This window comes from Dendrobates tinctorius, unplaced genomic scaffold (assembly GCF_039654945.1).
Source record: "Dendrobates tinctorius isolate UK_male_01 unplaced genomic scaffold, ASM3965494v1 ptg000087l, whole genome shotgun sequence".
Classification (NCBI taxonomy): domain Eukaryota; kingdom Metazoa; phylum Chordata; class Amphibia; order Anura; family Dendrobatidae; genus Dendrobates; species Dendrobates tinctorius.
In genome coordinates, this window is record NW_027361755.1 from 10659360 (window position 1) to 10683982 (window position 24623).

Here is a 24623-nt window from a genome sequence, read left to right on the forward strand (position 1 = left end):
GCCCGCCAGTTGGTAGTTAGGTTGTCCATTGTTTAGTTAGTGCCGGACAGGCAAGGATTTGTTTTATGTTTTATTTCCTTTTTGCATTGCTTTCACCGTTAATAAACCTGACCCAGGGTCAGTTATACCCGAATCCCAGCTCTGCGCCTGAGTTTCATGTTGAATGCACGTGACCTTTGACCCCAGCAAAGGCGATCCCGGAGTGTTTTATCACAAATAAAAGTACACATATTAGGTATCACCGCGTCCGTAACGACCTGCCCTATAAAACTGTCCCATTAGTTAACCCCTTTAGCGAACCCCTTAAAGAATAAAAATAAAAAACGAAGCAAAAAATAATGATTTTTTATCATACCGCCAAACAAAAAGTGCAATAAAGCGTGATCAAAAAGACGCATATAAATATCCATGGTACCGCTGAAAACATCTTGTCCCGCAAAAAACGAGCTGCCATACAGCATCATCAGCGAAAAAATAAAAAAGTTATAGCTCACAGAATAAAGCAATGCAAAAATAATTATTTTTTATATAAAATAGTTTTCATTGCCTAAAACCAACAAAACATAAAAAAAGTCCTAAATGAGGTATCACTGTAACCATACTGACCCGAACAATAAAACCGCTTTATCAATTTTACCGCACGCGGAATGGTGTAAACGCACCCCCCAAAAGAAATTCATGAAACGCTGGTTTTTGTTCATTCTGCGTCCCAAAAATCGGAATAAAAAGCGATGAAAAAATGTCACGTGCCTGAAAATGGTACCAATAAAAATGTCAACTCGTCCTGCAAAAAATAAGACCTCACATGACTCAGTGGGTCAAAATACAGAAAAATTATAGCTCTCAATATGTGGTGATGCAAAAACTATTTTTACAATAAAAAGCGTCTTTTAGCGTATGACACCTGCCAAATATAAAAACCGCCATAAATAGTAAATCAAACCCCCCGTTATCACCCCCTTAGTTAGGGAAAAAATAATAAAGTTAAAAGAAAATTTATTTATTTCCATTTTCCCAATAGGGATAGGGTTAGGGTTAGCGCTAGGGTTAGGGCTGAGATTAGGGTTAGGGGTGTGTTGGGGTTAGGGTTGGAGTTAGAATTAGGGGTTTCCACTGTTTGGGAACATCAGGTGCTCTCCAATTGCAACATGGCGTCTGATCTCAATTCCAGCCAATTCTGAGTTGAAAATGTCAAATGGTGCTCCTTCCCTTCCAAGCTCTGCCATGCGCCCATACAGTGTTTTACCCCCACATGTAATGGCATCAGCCTATTCAGGACAAATTGCAAAACAACTTTTGGGGTTCCAATTTCTCCTGTTACCCTTAGGAAAATAAAAAATTGGGGGCAAAAATATCATTTTTATGGAAAAAAATTATTTTTTTATTTTCACGCCCTGGCGTTATAAACTTCTGTGAACACTTGGGGGTTCAAAGTGCTCACCACACATCTAGATAAGTTCCGTGGGGGGTCTAGTGTCAAAAATGGGGTCACTTGTGGGGAGTTTCAATAGTTTAGGTACATCATGGGCTCTCCAAACGCACATGACACCCGCAGACTATTCCATCAAAGTCTGCATTCCAAAACGTCACTACTTCCCTTCCGAGCCTCGACGTGTGTCCATACAGTAGTTTTCTCCCACATATGGGGTATCAGCGTACTCGGGACAAATTGGACAACAACTTTTGGGGTCCAATGTCTCCTGGTACCCCTGGGAAAATAAAAAAAATTGGTGACTAAAAGATCATGTTTGTGGCAAAAATATGAATTTTTTATTTTCACGCCCGGGCGTTATAAACTTCTGTGAAGCACTGGGGGGTTCAAAGTGCTCACCACACATCTAGATAAGTTCCTTGGGGGTCTAGTTTCCAAAATGGTGTCATTTGTGTGGGGTTTCCACTGTTTTGGTACATCAGGGGTTTTCCAATCGCGACATGGTGTCCGATCTCAATTCCAGCCAAAAATGTCAAATGGCGCTGCTTCCCTTCCGAGTTCTGCCATGCGCCCAAATAGTGGTTTACCCCAACATGTGGGGTATCAGCGTACTCAGGACAAATTGCACAATAACTTTTAGGGTCCTGTTACCCTTGGAAAAATAAGAATTGAGGATGAAAAGATCATTTTTGTGGAAAAAATATGATTTTTTAATTGTACGGCTGTATGTTATAAACTTCTGTGAAGCCCTTGGGGGTTCAAAGTTTTCACCACACATCTAGATAAGTTCCTTGGGGGGTCTAGTTTCCAAAATGTTGTCATTTGTGGTGGGTTTCCACTGTTTAGGTACATCAGGGGCTCTCCAAACGTGACATGGCGTCCGATCTGAATTCCAGCCAATTTTGCATTGAAAAAGTCAAACGGCGCTCCATCCCTTCTGAGCTCTGCCATGCGCCGAAACTGTGGTTCCCCTCCCACATATCAAGTATCAGCGTACTCAGTACAAATTGCGCAATAAATTTTGCAGTCCAATTTCTCCTGTTACCCTTGGTAAAAGAAAAAAAATTGAACCTGAAGTATTTTTTTTGTGAAAAAAAGTTAGATGTTCATTTTTTTTTTAAATATTCAAAAAATTCCTGTGACGCACCTAAAGGGTTAATAAACTTCTTGAATGTGGTTTTGAGCACCTTAAGGGGTGCAGTTTTTAGAATGGTGTCACTTTTGGGTATTTTCTATCATATAGACCCCTCAAAGTGGCTTCAAATGTGATGTGGTCCGTAAAAATAAAATGGTGTTGCAAAAATAAGAAATCGCTGGTCAATTTTTAACCCTTATAACTTCCTAACAAAAAAAAATTTTGGTTCCAGAATTGTGCTGATGTAAAGTAAACATGTGGAAATGTTACTTATCAAGTTTTTTGTGTGCCGTATCGCTGTGATTTAATGGCATAAAAATTCAAAGTTGGAAAATTGCGAAATTTTCAAAATTTTTGCCAAATTTCCGTTTTTTTCACAAATAAACGCAAGTTATTAGAATGACATTTTACCACTATCATGAAAAACAATATGTCACAAGAAAACAATGTCAGAATCACCGGGATCCATGGAAGCGTTCCAGAGTTATGACCTCATAAAGGGACAGTGGTCAGAATTGTAAAAATTGGCCCGGTCATGAACATGCAAACCACCCTTGGGGGTGAAGGGGTTAATAGCTGTCTACAAATATCTCAAGGGCTGTCACATTGTAGAGGGATCATCTTTATTCTCATTTGCGCAAGGAAAGACTAGGAGCAATGGGATGAAACTGAATTGGAGGAGACACATTAGATATTAGCAAAAACTTTTTGTCAGTGAGAGTGATCAATGAGTGGAACAGGCTGCCACGAGAGGTGGTGAGTTCTCCTTCAATAGAAGTCTTCAAACAGATGCTGGACAGACATCTGTCTGGGATGATTTATCAAATCCTGCTTTGAGCAGGGGGTTGGACCAGATGGCCCAGGAGGTCCCTTCCAACTCTACGATTCTATGATTCTATTCTATGATTCTACTAATCCTAAACAAATTGCCAAGTCAATACCTATAGGTGAATATATTTGAGTGAAAAGGAACTGCAGTGATCCTTCTGGTTTATATTAAAAAAAACTAAAAAACTGAACGTCACACTCAAGAAATATTGCTACCCTTCATGGATGTTATATAGAGCACATAATATGGTGAAACATAAGGATCGTTCTGAGCTCATTCATAATAATAGATCCCACACTGACAGAGATAAATTTGATAAGCCAATTCTCTCTACTCAGTATAGTCCACAATTTGCTAACATCAGAAAAATCATATGGATATACTTACCTGTACCATTGGAGGATGATATCCTTGCTTCCATTTTGCAATCCGGCTGCGGAATAGTCGCAAGAAACACATCATCATTAGATAATATCCTCTCACCCAGTTTTTTTAGTTAGTTTAAAATATGCAAACACACACTTCAATGTACCACTTTGTCTATCCATGGCAATAGCCAAATTTACAATATTAAGCAATTTATCAGATGCAGCACTAAAAATGTAATTTATGCCCTCAAATACACTATATGAGATAAGCTACAAATTGGTTATACTTGCTGCAAATTGAAGATTCACATCAATATGCATTTGAATGACATTATTAATTTCGGTAGTGGGGGTCATCATGTCTCATCCGTGGCTAAAACTTTGTCCTTACAAGTTTTTGATCTTGAAAAATGTTAGGCTATGTGCACACGTTGCGGATTCTGCTGCGTTTCCGCAACGGTTTTGGCCCTGCGGAAACGCAGCAGTTCCGCTGACCAAGTACAGTACAATGAAACCCTATGGGGTTTCAAAAACGCTGTGCTGACGGTGCGGATTTTTCTGCGTAGTTTTGCTGTGGTTTACAAACCGCAGCATGTCAATTGTTTGTGCGGATTCTGCAGCGGTTTCATACCTTTACTATAGTAGAAGTGTGAAACCGCAGGGCAAAACCGCAGACCAAGCCTCAGGAAAACCGCAGGTCACTTTACCTGCGTTTCCGCGCGGAAAAACCCGCAGCGGAATCCGCAACGTGTGCACATAGCCTCAATAGACTAGCTCACGGCGGAGACATGAGGAGATGCCTACTGACTAGTGATGAGCGAGTATACTCATTGCTCCGATTTTCCTGAGCATGCTCGGGTGTTCTCCAAGTATTTTGGCGTGCTCGGAGATTTAGTTTTTGTCGAAGTAGCTGCATGATTTGCAGCTGCAACCACAAAAATGTCCAAAAACATACTAATGCGGTAGGGGAACCTTCACCAGAAAGGACTTCCCAGCATGCATAAAGTACAGGGGCGTGTGAAATACATAGACCAAAAAGTGGACCAAAGTATCCTGAACACACCACTCACAAAGAGAGATATATCATAAATAAAAAATAAATTTTATTAAGTAAATTCATATCATAGATAAATAGACAAACAAAATACAAGTAAGAGGAAAGAATGTATACCCAAGTGAAATACACACAAATACAGGAATAAAGGAATGGATACAGGTAATTGTAAAGTGCAAAAATATATCAGCATATAAGCATATATCCACCTAGACCCATAGTGGTCTGTAAAGTGCAAAGTGCTATAAAGAGGAAAAAATCCCCATGCTGGTAATCACATATAACATGAGCACATACCCATTTAATTGCCTGTTCACAGAATTCCTGGAGTCGTGCTCATGTTATATGTGATTACCAGCATGGGGATTTTTTCCTCTACTACCCCTAATATCCCACATCATCCCGTTAGCCTGGGGTCAGAACCAGAGCGCAAAGTGGAACGGTCCTAACTTCCATACCGGGGATCCCTTTAAGAGAGGCCTGGTGTCAGAACCAGAGCGCTGAGTGGATTTGCCCTGACTTCCATACCAATGATCCCTTTAATAGAAGCCTGGGGTGAGAATCAGAGCACTGAGGGATTTACCATAACTTCCATACCAGAGATCCCTTTAAGAGAGCCTGGGGTCAGTACCAGAGCATTTAAAGGCAATTGCCCTGAGTTCCATACTGGAGATCCCTTTAAGAAAGGCCTGGGGTCAGTACCAAAGCGCAGAATGGATTTGCCCTAAATTCCATACCAATGATCCCTTTAAGAGACCCTGGGGTCAGAACCACAGAGCTGAGTGGAACGGTCCTAACTACCATACAGAAGATCCGTTTAAGAAAGATCTGGGGTCAAAACCAAAGCGCTGGATGGATTTTCTCTGACTTCCATACCAATGATCCCTTTAAGAGGGAAGATGTGCCTATATGATGGAGGATGTGTGATGTGTATATGGGCACAGGAGGGGGGGGTTTCATTTCTGTCATGTGCTCTGTGCTCCTTTCTGTGGGGCAGACAATGGCTGGGAGCTTATGTTCCCAGGGATGCTAGATTTCTCCCACCATGTCAGTGTCTGCTGAGGTGTTGTCAAGTGGGAAAACTTGCTCATAGCAACCAATCACAGCTCAGCTTCTTTTAACCAGCTCTGGTGAAATGAGAGATGCTTAGTGATTGGTTGCAAGGAAAACTGTTGCTCATAGCAACCAATCACAGCTCAGCTTCTTTTGAACAGCTCTGTTGAAATGAAAGATGCTTTGTGATTGGTTGGTGATACACACGCATACACACACACACAAAAATTCAGTTTTATATATATATATATATATATATATTATTATATAAAGCTCAATGTGGGTGTGTATGTATGTATGTCCGGGATTGGCATCTGCACCGCAATTTTGCCCCTATCTACATAATGGGGAAAAAGTGTATGTATTGGCATCTGCACCGTCGTAGCTACAGCCACAAAATTTTGCACAGTCACACGTCAGGACCTCGAGAGCGTCATAGGCTATGTTGTGAGGCAAAATTTTAACCCCACGCGTTCCAATTCACCAAACAATTTTGCCCCTTTCTACATAATATTTCCCCTTTCTATGATTCTATGATTCTATAATGGGGAAAAAGTGAAAGGAAAAGTGTTGGAGGCAAATTGACAGCTGCCAGACGTGAACAAGGGGGACTTAAAGAATGAGAGCGATGGGCCAAAGAGTATATACCGTACAGTTGCTAAGGTGGGGCCCTGACATGGGATGCTCACCACACACAGGGATATGAACACACACACAAAATGCACCACACTCTACCACGGGCTTCAACACATATACCACCCTCAGCACACATTTCACCACACATACACCAACCTCGCCACATAAAAGTCAAAACACAAAAGTTGCCACTCAAAACTCGCCACGCTGTCCCAGAGCTGTTTAAAAGATGAAAAATGAGCTGTGATTGGTTTTCTTTGTAGACAGTTGTGTTACCTGAGGCCTATTATTCTAATCATTTCTATGGTGTTATCGTCCTTCTATAAAGCTGGAAATAACACAATTTATTACCGTGCCAACACAGACCACCCTCTCACACAGACTGCAGGGGGAGCCCAGTATCACACAGGATAGGATTAGATACACGACTCAGCAGTCCGTATCACACAGGATAGGATTAGATACACAGCTCAGCAGTCAGTATCACACAGGAGAGGATTAGACACATGGCTCAGCAGTCAGTATCACACAGGATAGGATTAGATACACAGCTCAGGAGGCAGTATCACACAGGATAGGATTAGATACGCAGCTCAGCAGACAGTATCACACAGGATAGGATTAGATACACGGCTCAGCAGTCAGCATCACACAGAATAGGATGAGCTACACGGCTCAGCAGTCAGTATCACACAGGATCGGATTAGATGCACGTTTTTTATGTGCAATATAATCATTATAATTTGTTATAACTAACCACAGTTGGTTACTATGCCCAGGCAACACCGGGCTCTTCAGCTAGTATATATATATATATATATATATATATATATATATATATATATATATATATATATATATATATATAATATATATATATATATATATATATATACACACACACACACACAGTATATATATATGTTTTGTAGAATATTTGTTTTTAAAACGATGTGTACAGTTGTGTATTACAATGCGATTTTAAATTGAGCTTTTACATACAGAGTACTGCTGTATGTAAAAGCTCATGTTAAAATCGCATTGCATACACATGTCATACGGATGTTCCGTTGCAAAATCGCGAATGTAATGCGATTTACGTGCGATTTTGCAACGGACCATCCGTTTAAAACAGATACATTACCATTCTGTGGCATAGAACACTGTAAATGGTCCTGTAAATGACTGAAGAAAAATAGTTGCTGGGAAAAAAAAACGGATGTAAAATGAAAGGAAAACGGATAGAAAACGGATGGAAAGAATAAAAATCGCATAGAAATCGCATGACACTCGCATAACACTCCACCCTTTTTTACAGTCCAGAAATCGGACCGTTTTTTTAATCGCCAATGGGTATGAGGCCTAAGGGTGATGGAAGTAACCTGCACTGATGGATAAGTGACAAGTAGAGTTGAGCGATACCGTCCGATACTTCAAAGTATCGGATCGGAATGGATCGGCCGATCTTTAAAAAAAAGTATCGGTATCGCCGATTCCGATACCGGAAGTCCCATTCAAGTCTATGGGACTTCCGGTATCGGAATAAGAAAAACCCTGTTTTTGCCTTGTACAGCCTCTCTGGGGTCTGTACGGGCCTTTCGGGGGGCTGTGCCGGCCTGCCAGGGGGTCTGTGCAGGCTCCGGTGGTCTGTGCCGGCCTGCCGGGGGGCTGTGCCGGCCTGCCGGGGGGCTGTGCCGGCCTGCCGGGGGGCTGTGCCGGCCTGCCGGGGGGCTGTGCCGGCCTGCCGGGGGGCTGTGCCGGCCTGCCGGGGGGCTGTGCAGGCTCCGGTGGGCTGTGCCGGCCTGCCGGGGGGCTGTGCAGGCTCCGGGGGGCTGTGCCGGCCTGCCGGGGGGCTGTGCCGGCCTGCCGGTGGTCTGTGCAGGCTTCGGGGGTCTGTGCAGGCATCGTCCGATGGGACTACAAGTCCCATCGGGCGATGCCTGCTACCATGACAGTGATTGACACATTAGCCAATGATGGGACAGTAGTAGTCCCATCATCCAGCTAATGTGTTAAATGTTAAAAAAAAAAAAAAAAATACTACATACATACTACATACATACTACATACATACTACATGCATGCTACATGCATGCTACATGCTACATACATACTACATGCTACATACATACTACATACATGCTACATACATACTGCATGCTACATACATACTACATGCATACTACATACTACATACATACCACATACATACCACATATATGCTACATACATACTACATACCACATACATACTACATACATGCTACATATATACTACATGCATGTTACATACATACTACATATATACTACATGCATGCTACATACATACTGCATGCTACATGCATGCTACATACATACTACATACATACTACATGCTACATACATACCACATATATACTACATACATACAATACATTCATACAATACATACATAGACATACAGTACATATAACATAGAGTAACATACTTACCAATACTTGTCACATTGTTCCCCGAAGCCATTGTCTTTTCCGGAATAAATATTAACATAACAAACCACAAAAATACTCACCCACGATCCGAAGCAGTCCACGAGTGTGTCCCACGACGATGTATGTAGCATGCATGTAGTATATATGTAGTATGTATGTAGCATGCATGTAGTATATATGTAGCATGTATGTAGCATGCATGTAGTATATATGTAGTATGTATGTAGCATGTAGTATGTATGTATTATGTATGTAGTATGTATGTGGTATGTATGTGGCATGCATGTAGTATGTATGTAGTATGTATGTAGCATGCATGTAGTATGTATGTAGCATGCAGTATGTATGTAGCATGTATGTAGTATGTATGTGGTATATATGTAGTATGTATGTAGCATGCATGTAGTATATATGTAGTATGTATGTAGTATGTATGTGGTATGTATGTAGCATGTAGTATGTATGTAGCATGCATGTAGCATGCATGTAGTATGTATGTAGCATGCAGTATGTATGTAGCATGTATGTAGTATGTATGTAGTATATATGTAGTATGTATGTAGCATGTAGTATGTATGTAGTATGTATGTAGCATATATGTAGTATGTATGTAGCATGTAGTATGTATGTAGTATGTATGTAGCATGTATGTAGCATGCATGTAGTATGTATGTAGCATGCATGTAGTATGTATGTAGCATGCATGTAGTATGTATGTAGCATGCATGTAGTATGTATGTAGCATGCATGTAGTATGTATGTAGCATGCATGTAGTATGTATGTAGTATGTATGTAGCATGCATGTAGTATGTATGTAGCATGCATGTAGTATGTATGTAGTATGTATGTAGTATTTTTTTTTTTAACATTTAACACATTAGCCGGATGATGGGACTACTACTGTCCCATCATTGGCTAATGTGTCACTGTCATGGTAGCAGGCATCGCCAGATGGGACTTGTAGTCCCATCGGACGATGCTTGCACAGACCCCCGGACATCAGCACAGCCCCCCGGCAGGCCGGCACAGCCCCCCGGCAGGCCGGTACAGACCCCCACAGGGTGCACAGACCACCGGCAGGCCGGCACAGCCCCCCGGCAGGCCGGTACAGACCCCGGGCAGTCCACACAGCCCCCCGGCAGGCCGGCAGAGACCCCCGGCAGGCCCGAAATGACGGCGCATCATGATGCGCACACACCGCGCATCATGATGACGTCAGGCTGTCAATCAACTTTGAACTTCCGATTCCGATGCCGAATTCCGATATTGAAAAAATATCGGAAGTCGGTATCGGAATTCCGATACAGCAAGTATCGGCCGATACCCGATACTTGCGGTATCGGAATGCTCAACACTAGTGACAAGCCACAGTGAAATGTTGGATGATGGTTTAACTTCTCCACCCCAGAGCCTTTCTTCACCTTCCTGAGCAGGCCTAATTTTACAGTTCTGACCAGTGTCAATTTATGAAGTAATAACTCTAAAACATTTCAACGAATCCCACCAATTCTGAGACTGTTTCCTTGTGTCATATTGTACTTCATGACAGTGGTAAAATTTATTCAATATTACTTGCATGATAACCCTTCAGGTGCTGCCCAGGGATTAATGGAATGTGGAAAGAAAAAATGAATATTTAACTATTTTCACAAAATTTTTTATTTTAGACCCAAATGGTTTATTTTCGCAAGGGTAACAGGATAAACTGGACCCCAAAATTTGTTGCGCAATTTCTCTTGAGCAGGCCGATATCCTATATGTAAAGGAAAACCACTGTTTGGGTACACAGCAGAGCTCAGAAGAGAAGGAGCGCCATTTGACTTTTTGAATGTAAAATTTGCTGGAATAATTGAAGAACACCATAGTGCATTTTGAGAGCCCCTGATGTGACTAAACAATGGAAACCGCTCACAAGTGACATCTTTTTTGAAACTAGACCCCTCAGGGGACTTATCTAAATGTGTGGTGTGCACCATGAACACCCAAGTATTTCACAGAAGTTTACAACGTTGAGCCATGAAAGTTAAAAAAATAGCATTTTTCCACCAAAAATAATTTTTAGCCCAAAATGTTCCATTTTCACAAGGGTAACAGGAAAAATTGCACCATACAATCTGTTGTGCACTTTCTCCTGAAAATGCAATTACACAATATGTTGAGTAAAACTACTGTTTGGGTGCACATCAGCGCTTGAAAGGGAAGGAGCGCTATTTGACTTTTTGAATAAAAAAAAATTGCTGACACCATGTCGTGTTTGCAGAGCCCCTGATGTGCCTAAACAGTGGAACCCCCCCCAAAACTGACACCAATTTGGAAACTAGGCCCTTCAGGGTACTTATCTAGATGTGTGGTGAGCATCTTGAACCCACAGATGCTTCACAGAATTTTACAATGTTGATCTGTGAAAATTTAAAAAAAATATTTTTCCCACAAATGTCTCAGCCCCACTTTTTTTTCATTTTCACAAGGATAGAAGAAAATGGACCCCAAAATTTGTTGTGCAATTTCTAGTACGCCGATACTCCATATGTGGTCGAAAACTACTTTTGAGGCACAGTGCAAAGCTTAGAAGGGAAGAAGCGCCATATTGGAGTTCAGCTTTTTCTGGACTAGTTTGAGGGTGCCATGTCACATTGGCAGAGCCTCTAAAATGCCAGAACAACAGAACCCCCATAAGAGACCCCATTTTGAAAACTACACCTCTCAATGAATTCATCTTGAATTCATCTAGGGGTGCAGTGATCATATTGACACCACAGGTGAGTCACAGAATGTTATACTATTGGGCAGTGAAAAAACAAATTATTACTTTTTTCCACCACAATTTTGTTTTAGCCTCAGATTTTAGATTTTCACACTGGGAAGTAAAAATGGAACCAAAATTTGTCCCACAATTTCTGCTGAATGTAGAAATACCCCATATGTGGCTGCACAGTACTGCTTAGCCACACAATGAGGGAGGTACTTAGCACTATTTCCCTCCTGGAGTGCAACATTTTCCTAGAATAGCTTGCAGACTCAATATACAGAGCCCCTAAGTGCTGGAAGAGCAAACTCAGCATTATCCCTCAAGTGACCCCATTTTGGAAATTATACTTCTTTGGGAATTTATCTACAGGTGTTGTGATGATTTTGACTCTGAATATTTTCCAGAAACAAGCAACAGTGTATGTTGCTGACTGAAAATTGTAAACTGCCGTTGTAGTGGCCAGTACATTGTAGTGACCAGTACATTCTAGCGCCTGTACATTGTGCCCGGTTCGTGCACCTGTAAAGTAGGTGGGGTCTCATCGCTACAGAAATGCCAAATTCATGTATGCTATCTGTTGTTTATGCACACTATGATGCTCAAAAGGGAGGGGGGCATTTGAATTTGGGAACACAAAATTTGCTGAATTTGTTTTTGTGGGGCGAGGATACATTTCGCTTTTCCAGAGCATTTGTTCTACAAGTAACATGGAAGGCTCCTATACTTCTGTTAACAGATGACAGACTTGAGTGAGGACTTTTTTGTGCATTGAGTTGAAGCTTTTATTGGGAACATTTTACATAACATTTTGGATCACATTTTTCCTGCGCTCTATGCTGAGTACTAATATCGGGTTTCCATCTAAATCTCCGAGTGGTGGGAGATTGCCATGACGTATATATACTGCCTTGGTACTTCCTGACCATGATGCTATGGAAGGTCGACCCCCTTAGCTGCTCGCCGAGGTAGACACAGGAACATGTTTGGTTAAAGTCTCTGGGTGATTTATTGCGTCATAAACCAATAAGCCCAAACTGGTAACAGAAAACAGCATTTCTGGCTGTAATGTAAGTAAAAAGTTCATATAAAGTCCTTCCCAGTATGGCTTATGCCTTCTAAGGCAACACATATGGCAGCTCTCGTAGGAGCTTCAGTCTGGAGACTTCCTTCCTCCACACAGCACAGAGAAAAAAAACTGGCTGGATATTTAAATCCTTCCAGCAAAACCTGGAGGCGGAGATATGGTGGGGAGGTATCTCACCCATCTCTGACCTACCCACCATGAAAGCCAGACCCATATAGTGACTGGATTGCTCTCAGCACATATCATGCTGGAGGAAAAACATGGCTTTCACATCACACAGGAAAGCCACATTTGTGACACGTATCTCCTCTCACGTAAGGTGCCAGTGACTCTGTCACAACATATATATACTGTAAATGTCGGGAAGGAGAAAAACCATCATCCATCATTTCATCACGGCTTGTCAGTGCTTCAGAACTGTTATGTATAGCATAAAGCACTATTTCCTATGAGCATTAGCCCATAAAACCTCAGGGTTTCATCTGAATCACATCACTCGGAGATTTAGATGGAAACCCCGATGTAAGTGCTCAGTGTAGAGCGCAGGATAAATGTGATCCAAAGTGTTATGTAAAATATTTGTAACAAAAGCTTCAAATCAATCCACAAAAAAGCAAGAACCCAATCAGGTTAGTTATCTGTTAGCGGAAATATAGGGGGCTTCCATGTTATGGATAGCATAATGGTTCTGGAAAAACCCTATGGCCCCTCGTCCTCCAAAACAAATTCAGAAATTTTGCACTCCCAAATCCAAATGCCTCTCTCCCTTCTGAGCTCTAGTGTGCCTAAACCATAGTTATTGTCCACATGTTTGATATTTCTGTAGTGATGAGAGCTCGCCTAACTTACGGGTTCATGTCTCCAGAAGCACAGGCTAGGCAACACACATGTAGTCAAAATCATCACTACACCAGTATATAAATTCCCAAAGGGGTATAATTTCCAAAATGAGGTCACTTGTGGGAAGATTCTGCTTTTCTAGCACTTAGGGGCTCTGTATATGGAGTCCTCATACAATTCTATGAAAATCTGCTCTCCAGGAAGCAAATAGTGCTCGGTCCCCTCCGAGTCTCACTGTATGGCTAAACAGTACTGTACAGACACATATGGGGTATTTGTACATTCAGTAGAAATTGTGGGATAAATTATGGTGCCATTTTTATCCATTTCCCAGTGTGAAAATGTATAAAATTTAGGGCTAAAGCAATATTTGCTAGTAAAAATGTAATTATTTTTTTCTTCATTGCCCAATGGTATAACAGTCTGTTTTTGTTTGAGAAAAGGTTTGTTACTTACCCAAAACACTTAAATGAAAACCACCAGGACTCCAACTACAAGCGTGGCAATACTTTACCTACATAGTCACTCGCTCAACTAATCGTCTACCTCCTAACCACTCTCCAATCTACATGCAAAAGTCTCCTCTATCCGCAGACATGACTGCAGCAGTTTATCACACTGTGGGCAGCTATGATAATCAGAAGAGCCCACTGGCTCCCCATTCTAACTGCATCCTAAAATACTACCCTATGTGTGCTTGTCTCCCTCTTCCTTTTCATAAGAGTGAGCAATCTTTAGTACATGTGAAGGTGCAAGATTTATGATTTTTTCACAGCCCAGATTTTATAAAAATGAGTCTTACATTTAAAATGGGAATTAAACATGAATCTTTATTTAATTTTTATATTCTAGGATAAATCTTTTACATGTACTCTATTCATGCCATTTGAAGATTTCGATAAACTTTGCAATGGAGAAGAAGTTCTTGAATTCTTTAAGACTCACTTTCCAGACTCTATACCTCTACTGGGACCGTAAGACTTATTTTGTTTCATTTTTATATAAAACTTGCTGTTTGTATACAGTTCTAATTCTATTTCCTAGATAAAGATAAAGTTATGTTTTAAGGGGTTTCACACTATAACGAGTGTAGTGGCTAAATTGAGCAGGGAACTACAAAGCTCATGGATACCAAACTACCTGACTGGTTTATTTATGCAGAATTAGATATGAACCTAGGGGAAATGTACAGTCCATCAACCACTTTCTCCCTGGTCCAATTACATAGTCTGCCAGCAGGTTTTTGTTATGTAATCTAATCAGCATGGTGTAGAAACCCAGACCCTGCTTCCAGCAATGTGTCATTTACTGGGTGCAGCAGTTTGATAGAATCCCAGTTTTCTAAGCTGCTTGTCTATCAGAGCTCAGATGTTCAAGCAGTGCGTTTTCACAAGGACACTGCTGGAAACACCATTTTGCATGTAAGATCTGGATATCTACTAATTTTGTGTTATTCTTGTGGGTGAGCAAGTGGGTGCTGAAAGAAATTCTACTGAATTAATGTAAAAACATCAGAGTAAAAATATTTGTGATAGATTAAAACAGTCAATATCAAAGAAGAATGCTGATCATAGTAAACAATATACAGTAGTTGCTGAATAAACTCGCACTAAAATATTATATGGAGCTAAAATTAACAATCTAGATCAGAAGCCCTCACTAGTTTTTTCATTTAGTATAATCATCAATGTATGCTATTAAGTTATTACAAGGGGGTCACATCACCCCCTTAGTAAGCATTGGATCCCCGCAATGAGAATTTGCGGGTCCCGATTTTTACTGTGGTATCCTGAGGTCATGTGATGACCTCAGGGTATGGTGGTCTGTGAGATACATCTATAAGCTGGGTCTCACAGGCTGTGTCAGTGAGAGACTGCTCTCATGCACTACACTACACAAGTACTGCATGGATAAAAGATCAATGATCAAAATAAAAATTATACATGTCTCTCAGTGAAAAAGGGTAAAATAGCAAAAAAGTAAAATAAAATATGTAAAAGAGTAAACAAACACAAGAAACTGCACACAAATCATGAAAATCCGTTTCACTACTCAAAACGCATCACTTGTGATAAAACAAAAATAAACAAGAAAGTACACATAATTGTTACTGTCACATCCGAAACGACTCACTCTATAACACTGGCACCTTATTTATTGAGCATGCATAACACTGTAAAAAAAAAAAAAAAAAAAAAAAAAATTTTGCTTTTTCATCGTATTGACTCACAAAAAGTAAATAAAAAGTGATAAAAAAGCCCTATGTAAAAAAAGGTATATGAAACCTCAACAAGCCCAAATATGGCTAATTTGGCAAAAAAATAAAAAAGTTGCTGCTCTCAAAGTATGGCAATGAAAAAACAAATTTTTTTGCTAAAATATTGCTTCTAGTCTGTAAAAAATAGCAAAGCACCGATCCGTCGAACAAATCGATCTTGGTGTTGGTGAACTGCACAAAAAAATAAAAAATAGAAACAATTACTAAATTGATGGTTTTTGTTCATTCCGTGTTTGAGAAATCTGAATGAAAAGTGATCAAAAAATATTATGCGTCCCAAAATGGTACCAAAAAAAATCTGCAACTGATCCCGGAAAAAATAAGCCCTCATATGGCCTTGTTCGCCATAAAATAAAAAGTTACTGCTCTTAAAATATGGTGACAAAAAAAAACAACTTTTTATGAAAAAAAACATTTTTACTGTTTACTGTGTGAGTTCAAAATACTCACTACATCCCTAGATGAATTACCAGAGGGGCCTAGTTTCCAAATTGAGATCACTTGTGGGAGGTTTCTGAAGTTTTTGCATGCCAGGGGCTCTTCAAATGCAATATGGCATTCACAATCTATCACTGGCTCATTAGGCAGGTAGAATGGCGTGTACTCTTGCCTGGAGAGTTCTGGTGAAGTGGGATGGCAATCCCTGTAGTAAAGTAATGTTGAATCACAGCACACTCTTAGTGAATGCTTATGGGAAGTGTATTATACAATTTTGGATGCAGCAGTATCACAATTAGGAAATGTGGAATAGGGGCAGGATGCAAATAATGGTGAAGCGACAAGAACATAATGTTTCGACCCTCATAGGGGCTTATTCATATAGTCGCTGTAGAATAAAAAGCAAAATGTAAGAAATAAATTCCAAAATATATAAATAAATTCCAAAATATATAAATAAATAAACCAGAATAAGTGAAACACAAACAAAACATAAAGCAGTTTACAAAATCATACAAAATTCCGAAATAAAAAGACTTGTAGCAATGACGATTCAAAATACATTACAGACATTTACATATCCTGATTAAGCAAAAGCACAAGTAAACAAGCCATAATATATGGTAGGGCAGCACGGTGGCTCAGTGGTTAGCACTGCAGCCTTGCAGCGCTAGGGTCATGGGTTCGAATCCCACCAAGGACAACATCTATAAGGAGTTTGTATGTTCTTCCCGTGTCTGCGTGGGTTTCCTCCCACATTCCAAAGACATACTGATAGGGAATTTAGATTGTGAGCCCCATTGGGGACGGTGATGATAATGTGTGCAAACTGTAAAGCGCTGCAGAATATGTTAGCGCTATATAAAAATAAAGATTGTTATTATAGTAATCGTACAAAGGTTAGGTAAGGATACCAGGGTACTAGCAAGGCGAGAGGCTATTAAATTAGTTGTGTGCATGTAAATAGGAAAGTGCACACAATAGGAAGAAGAACAGGAGCGATGGGTATCAATAGGCATATATACATATACTCATTTAAAAAAAGGAGGTGTAAATTCCTATTACCTGTAGATAAGTTGGAGAACGTTCACTATAAAGTCTAGGGATTGTTTTGGTTGCAAGGAATACCTGTTGTTATAAGAGAAGGATTAAGTGGTCATTTAGCAGTGTTAGGTAGACGGCAGAGTTAGAGCTGTATGTCATCTGTAAAACATCTTAAGGGCTCATACTCACTGGAGATAAAAACGGACGAGCGCAATCTGATAAAAAAAATCTGATTGCACTCTGACAAATGTTATTCAATAGGTGACATCTCATTTGCGATTTTTTTCTAAGCTGAAATCGGACTGAGAAAAAAATCGCAGCATGCTGCGATTTGCTGCTATTTTCAGATGAAAATATATATGGCAATTCATATGCGGCTATACACTAAAATCACACTGACAGCTCAGAACAGAATAGATAGAACAGATATATACACATAGATATATACAGGTCAGTGACACACACACATATTATATATTGTATTTATGATAGATAGATAGATAGATAGATAGATAGAAAGCCGGTAATTAATATGCGGCTATACAGTAAAATCACACTGACATGTTAGAATACAAAAGACAGAATACATGTATACACATAGAATAGGTGTATATATATATTGTGAGGTAGCGCTGGCATTCGGATAGTGGATCACTCACTTGGCAGTGAATAAAACACATCCGGCACCAGGTTTTCATAAAACCATCACATAGTCCATGCGTTTTATTCCTCCATCATAAACCCACAGCAGCAATATACAACAGCTTAGCGTCCGTTACAGAGCTTCACTCTGGTTATCCTGTACTCACACAGGTTATGCACATGTCCATGGCGTAGGCTCTTCAGCCTCAGTGTTATCTCACCCGTCAGGGTTCCTCATGCGGCTTCACCATCGCACACATTCGTTCCCTCCAGGGAACTCTCAGGCACACATCGCCATTGCTCACAGCTCCCTCACATGCTGTGAGCCAGGAGACTACTCTCCTGGCGGGACCTTCCGCTCTGGACCAACCAGGTCCCTGCATTCACCCCATGTGACCTACCCTGGCCACCATATAGTCTGTAGCCACGCCCACCGGGTCACATGGCTATGACCTCATCACAGGTCCTTGACACACTCACAATCTTTTACTATAGTGTACTAAACACACCCCCTGGGTGGGTTTGTAGGAAAGTAAGTCCGCCCGCCTCCCTAGTTACCTGGAGACTTCTCCCTGACACAATGACACAGCACCGCAGCAGAATCACTGCTGCTCAACACACGCATCAGTCTCCACCTCAAGGCCACCCACCTTGAGATACATAACGGTCCTTCCATATTCTGCCACTCATCCTCTCTCTTGGGACATCCACACAGTGCCCCCTAGCGGGCACAGTGGTCAATACACCACATAATATATATATATATATATATATATACTAGCTGAAGAGCCCGACATTGCCTGGGCATAGTAACCAACTGTGGTTAGTTATAACAAATTTTAATATTATATTGCACATAAAAACCGTGCATCTAATCCTATCCTGTGTCATACTGACTGCTTAGAAACCCTCTGTGTACCTTAGTTACCAGCACGCTGATGCAGGGAGCTCGTAACTATGGTACACATCAGGTTTCTAAGTGATGCACATCCCTTAGAAACCTGATGTGTACCTTAGTTACCAGCTCCCTGCATCAGCGCGCTGGTAACTAAAGTACACAGCGACGCCGGGCGCTCGGGGTCGCTGGTGCTGATCGCTGGTGAAGCTGTCTGTTTGACAGCTCACCAGCGATCACATAGTGACTCACCAGCGATCCTGACATGTTGATATCGTTGTCGGGATCGCTGGGGAGTCGCTATGTGTGACGGTACACTTAGTCTTCACAGAGCATCTCCTGGCCTGGCACACCGCCCTGTGCAAGCAATATCAATATACAACCAAGTCTGATACCAATAATGGCCAGCAGATTAGAGTCAGAAACCATAAAGACGATGAGTCTAGCTCACTTACCATCACTCTGTACAACAGTAGCACCGTCCTAGTACAAGGGACTGAGGACAATCTGGAGCAATTTGAAGACAGATTCCCTCATATTAAACTCCAGGCCCAATCTCACAAAGAACAACAAACCCCAGCCACCTCTGATATCCGCACCCCTACAGAGACCTCCAGAGACACCACTGTTGTGAGTTCATTCTCCCCCTCACCTTTGATGTCTGATGAACTCCCTCTGCTGGTGAAGAGAGGTAGTGAAATTGATTGGGATGGGAAGAACCTGTCATCAGGTGATTGGACATCTGGAATTTCTGAGTGGTTATAAGGCAGCCGACCCCTGCAGGGCTGCTGGTGATCCTTTCTGCTCTGAGCTCTTGCATCCAGCTTGGTTCCTGTCTACTAAAAGCTAAGTTTTTGCCCTGCTGTTGTTCCATGAGATTTTGTCTGGTTTGCTTAGTGTTTGTGTTCAGCCAGTCCTGGTTGGGACTGGCTGAATTCCATTTTTGTCTCTGATCAGTTGATCTCTTTGCTCTGTTTTCAGAATATACCTGAGTGCTGATATAGTGATTTTGAAGTCTAGCGACTTCAGGGCGTTTTTCCCTATCAGACGGTTGGGACATTTTTGGTAGGGTTTTTTGCGGATTGCAGCCAGCAGCTTTTCTGTCCTGTCCTATCTAGTTAGTTGGGCCCCATCGTTTGCTCAGCCTGTCTTTCTGTCTGTGTTTGTATTTTCATCTGTTTTTCACCGACAATACATGTTGGGGGCTGTCTATTTCTTTGGGGTCTGCTCTGGGGCAGTTTAAATTTCCCCTTTCCTTCTTTAGGCTTATGTAGTTCTCCGGCTGTGACGAGGGGTCTAGGGCACCGTAGGAACCCCCCACGGCTACTGTTAGTTGTGGTGTATAGGATCAGGGGTCTGCAATCCGATAGCTACCAACCTCTCCGGTTTTCTGGACTTAGCTTGTATTTTTGTTTTCTCCTACTCCGGTGACTCATTCATAACAGAATCACCAGCCATACCGCAGATTCTAGGGTGCTCAATAGCAGGAGGGAATTGTAAAGGAAGAAAAAAAAAAAAGTGTCAGGATTGTATTTATTTTTTTTTTATGTATATTTTTTCCTCTATTTCTCTGAGGCCGTAGGGGGAATTCTTTCTCGATGGAGATTAAGCAATTGTCTGATCGTGTGGAGCAGCTTACTGCTGAAGTGCGGGGAATTTCCGCCTATCTTGCTCATTCACATGCTGCTGAACCAAAGAACCCTACTCCTGATGTGTTTTTGGGGAATCGGTCTAAATTTCTGAATTTTAAGAATAATTGTAAATTATTTTGTGCCTTGAAGCCTAACTCATCGGGGAGCTCCGCGCAGCAGGTTAAAATTGTCATCTCTTTGCTGCGCGGCGATCCCCAGGATTGGGCGTTTTCTTTGAAACCTGATGATCCTATTCTGACTGATGTGAGCGCATTTTTTCAGGCCTTGGGGTTGTTGTATGATGAACCTAATGCTATTGATCAGGCTGAAAAGGCCCTGTTGGCATTGAGCCAGGGTCAGGATTCTGCAGAGTTGTACTGTCAAAAATTCCGAAGGTGGGCGGTCCTTACTACCTGGAATGATGGTGCCTTGGCAGCTCTCTTTCGGAAGGGTTTGTCAGAAACCGTAAAAGATACTATGGTGGGATTTCCTGTTCCCTCTGGTCTTGACGATTCTATGTCATTAGCCATTCAGGTTGATCGGCGTTTGCGTGAACGCAAAACTGCACGAGAGGTGTTGCCACCTGTTGAACAAATGTCTGAACCTATGCAATGTGATAGAGTTTTGTCTAGGGTGCAACGTCAGGAGTTCAGAAGGCGTAATAAGCTGTGCTTTTTCTGTGGAGATGCCTCTCATATTATTTCTGTCTGCCCTAAACGAGAGAAATGTTTTGCACACACATTTGCTGTGGGTGGTGTTCAACCTAAGTTTCTTCTGGCAATTACTCTGATCTGCTCCCTGTCCACATTTTCCGTTAAGGCTTTCGTGGATCCGGGAGCAGCTCTGAACCTGTTGGACTTGGATTTTGCCAAACGTTGTGGGTTTCCTATGACACCTCTGCGGATGCCTATCCCTTTGAGGGGTATTGATGCTAGTCCTTTGGCGAAGAATAAACCTCAGTTTTGGACCCAGGTGGTAATGCGGGTCGCCCCAGACCATCAAGAAAATTGCAGATTTTTGGTGTTGCATAATTTGCATGATACCATCATTCTGGGGTTTCCCTGGTTGCAAATCCATAATCCAGTTTTGGATTGGAAATCTTTGTCTGTGGTGAGTTGGGGTTGTCGGTGTGCCCTTAGTGACGCTCCTATTTGCTCCACCTCTCCCCAGTCGCATGATGTTCCTGACTATTTGGCTGATTTTTATGATGTATTTAGTGAGAATGAGTCTGCGTCTTTGCCTCCTCATAGGAGTTATGACTGTGCAATTGAGCTGAGCCCTGGGTGTAAATTTCCCAAGGGTCGACTTTTCAATTTATCTGTACCCGAGCACGAGGCTATGCGATCCTATATTAAGAAGTCATTGGAGAAGGGTCATATTAGACCATCCTCTTCACCCTTAGGTGCTGGGGTTTTTTTGTGGCCAAGAAAGATGGTTCATTAAGGCCTTGTATTGACTATCGTTCCCTCAACAAAATTACTGTTAAATATCAGTATCCGTTACCCCTGATTTCTGATCTATTCTCCAGAGTTAAAGGTGCTTGCTGGTTTACCAAGCTTGACCTCAGGGGGGCGTATAATCTTATTCGCATTAAGCAGGGGGATGAATGGAAGACGGCGTTTAATACTCCGGAGGGACATTTTGAGTACCTGGTGATGCCTTTTGGGCTCACTAATGCCCCTTCTGTCTTCCAGTGCTTCATGAATGATATTTTCCGAGACTTTGTGGATAAATTTTTGATCATCTATCTGGATGATATTTTGATCTTTTCCAAGGATTGGGACTCTCATGTGGAACATGTTCGGACTGTGTTCCGGATTTTGAGGGAGAATTCCCTGTATGTCAAGGGATCGAAATGCCTTTTTGGTGTACAGAGGATTTCATTTTTGGGATTTATTTTGTCTCCGTCAACTATTGAAATGGACCCGGCCAAGGTACAGGCCATTTATGATTGGGTTCAGCCCACTTCTTTGAAGGCCCTCCAGAAGTTTTTGGGTTTTGCTAATTTTTATCGTAAATTTATAAGTAATTTTTCTGGTATTGCCAAACCATTGACTGATTTGACTAAGAAGGGGGCTGATGTGCTGAATTGTTCTCCGGAGGCTGTTTCTTCTTTTCAGGAGCTGAAGTGAAGGTTCACTTCTGCTCCGGTTTTGCGGCAACCTGATGTCTCACTCCCGTTTCAGGTAGAGGTGGACGCTTCTGAGATTGGTGCAGGAGCTGTTTTGTCCCAAAAAGATCCTGTAACATCTAAAATGAATCCCTGTGCTTTCTTTTCCCGAAAGTTCTCCCCATCCGAACGTAACTATGATGTGGGGAATCGGGAACTGTTAGCCATGAAATGGGCATTTGAGGAGTGGAGACATTGATTGGAGGGAGCTAAACATCAAGTCGTGGTCCTTACTGACCACAAGAATTTGATTTACCTGGAGTCGGCCAAACACTTGAATCCTAGACAGGCTAGGTGGGCCTTGTTTATCACACGTTTTGATTTTGTGGTCTCTTTTCTTCCGGGCACTAAGAATGTCAAGGCAGACGCCCTCTCTAGGAGTTTCTTTGCTGATTCTCCTATTGTGACCAAGCCTGCTACCATCTTAGGTGAGGGGGTAGTTCTTTCTGCCATCTCGCCCGATTTGAGACGTGTTCTGGAAGAGTTTCAGGAGGACAAACCTGAGCGTTGTCCCATTGGAAAATTGTATGTTCCTGACCAGTGGAGGAAGAGAGTGATGTCTGAGGTTCATTGCTCCGCATTGGCTGGTCATCCAGGTATTTTTGGTACTAGAGATTTGGTGAGTCGGTCTTTTTGGTGGCCCACCTTGTCTCGTGATGTCAGGAATTTTTTGCAGTCCTGTGGGACTTGCTCCCGGTCTAAACCTTGTTCTCACTCTAGTGGGTTGTTGATGCCTTTGCCGGTGCCCAGGAGGCCATGGACCCATATTTCAATGGATTTTATCTCTGATATGCCTGTCTCTCAGAGAATGACTGTTATTTGGGTGATTTGTGATAGATTCTCTAAGATGGTCCATCTTGTACCACTCCCTAAGTTGCCATCTTCCTCAGAGTTGGTGCCCTTGTTTTTGCAACAGGTGGCTTGTTTGCACGGGATTCCTGAGAACATTGTATCTGACAGAGGAGTTCAGTTTGTGTCTAGATATTGGAGGACTTTCTGTTCCAAGCTGGGAATTCAGTTGTCCTTCTCCTCTGCGTTTCACCCTCAGACCAATGGGCAGACGGAGAGAACAAACCAGACTTTGGAGTTGTATTTGAGATGTTTTATTTCTGCTGATCAGGATGATTGGGTTTCATTTTTGCCCTTGGCCGAATTTGCTTTAAATAATAGAGCTAGATCTGCCACTTTGATGTCACTTTTTTTTGTAACTTTGGGTTTCATCCTCGATTCTCTTCAGGGCAGGTGGAGTCTTCTGCCTGCCCAGGTGTTGACACTGTGGTGGAGAGAATGCACCAGATCTGGGACCAAGTGGTGGATAAGTTGTCTCTCTCCCAGGAAAAGGCCCAGCGGTTTTCCAACCGGCATAGGACCATTGGTCCCCGGTTTAAGGTGGGTGATATGGTTTGGTTGTCATCAAAGAATATCTCTATGAAGGTGGCTTCTCCAAAGTTTAAACCTAGATTTATTGGACCTTACAAGATTTTGGAGATTCTTAATCCGGTCTCTTTTCGATCGGCTCTTCCTGTTACATTCAAGATCCATAACGTGTTTCATAAGTCTCTGTTAAAGAGGTTTGTTGAGCCAGTAGTTCCTGTGGTGGCACCTTCTGACCCTGTATTGGTTGAAGGTAGTGTGGAATATGAGGTTGAGAAGATACTGGATTCTCGTCTGGCTAGACGGAGACTCCAGTATTTGGTTAAATGGAAGGGTTATGGCCAGGAGGATAATTCTTGGGTCCCTGCATCCGATATTCATGCCAAAAGATTGGTTCGTGCTTTTCATCGGGCCCATCCTGATCGCCCTGGTGGCGTGGATGAGGGTTCGGTGATGCCTTCTCAAGGGGGAGGTACTGTTGTGAGTTCATTCTCCCCTT

General features: G+C 41.9%; 1 protein-coding gene across 2 annotated transcripts in view; it reads left to right on the forward strand.

Annotated features, from left to right (window-relative positions):
* KMO (kynurenine 3-monooxygenase) overlaps positions 1-24623 on the forward strand; it is a 509384-nt gene that overhangs the window by 351567 nt on the left and 133194 nt on the right. For both annotated transcript variants that reach the window (XM_073585735.1, XM_073585736.1), the window contains exon 9: positions 14505-14626. In XM_073585735.1, the coding sequence (XP_073441836.1) occupies positions 14505-14626 (122 nt within the window). The remainder of the gene's footprint in view (positions 1-14504; positions 14627-24623) is intronic.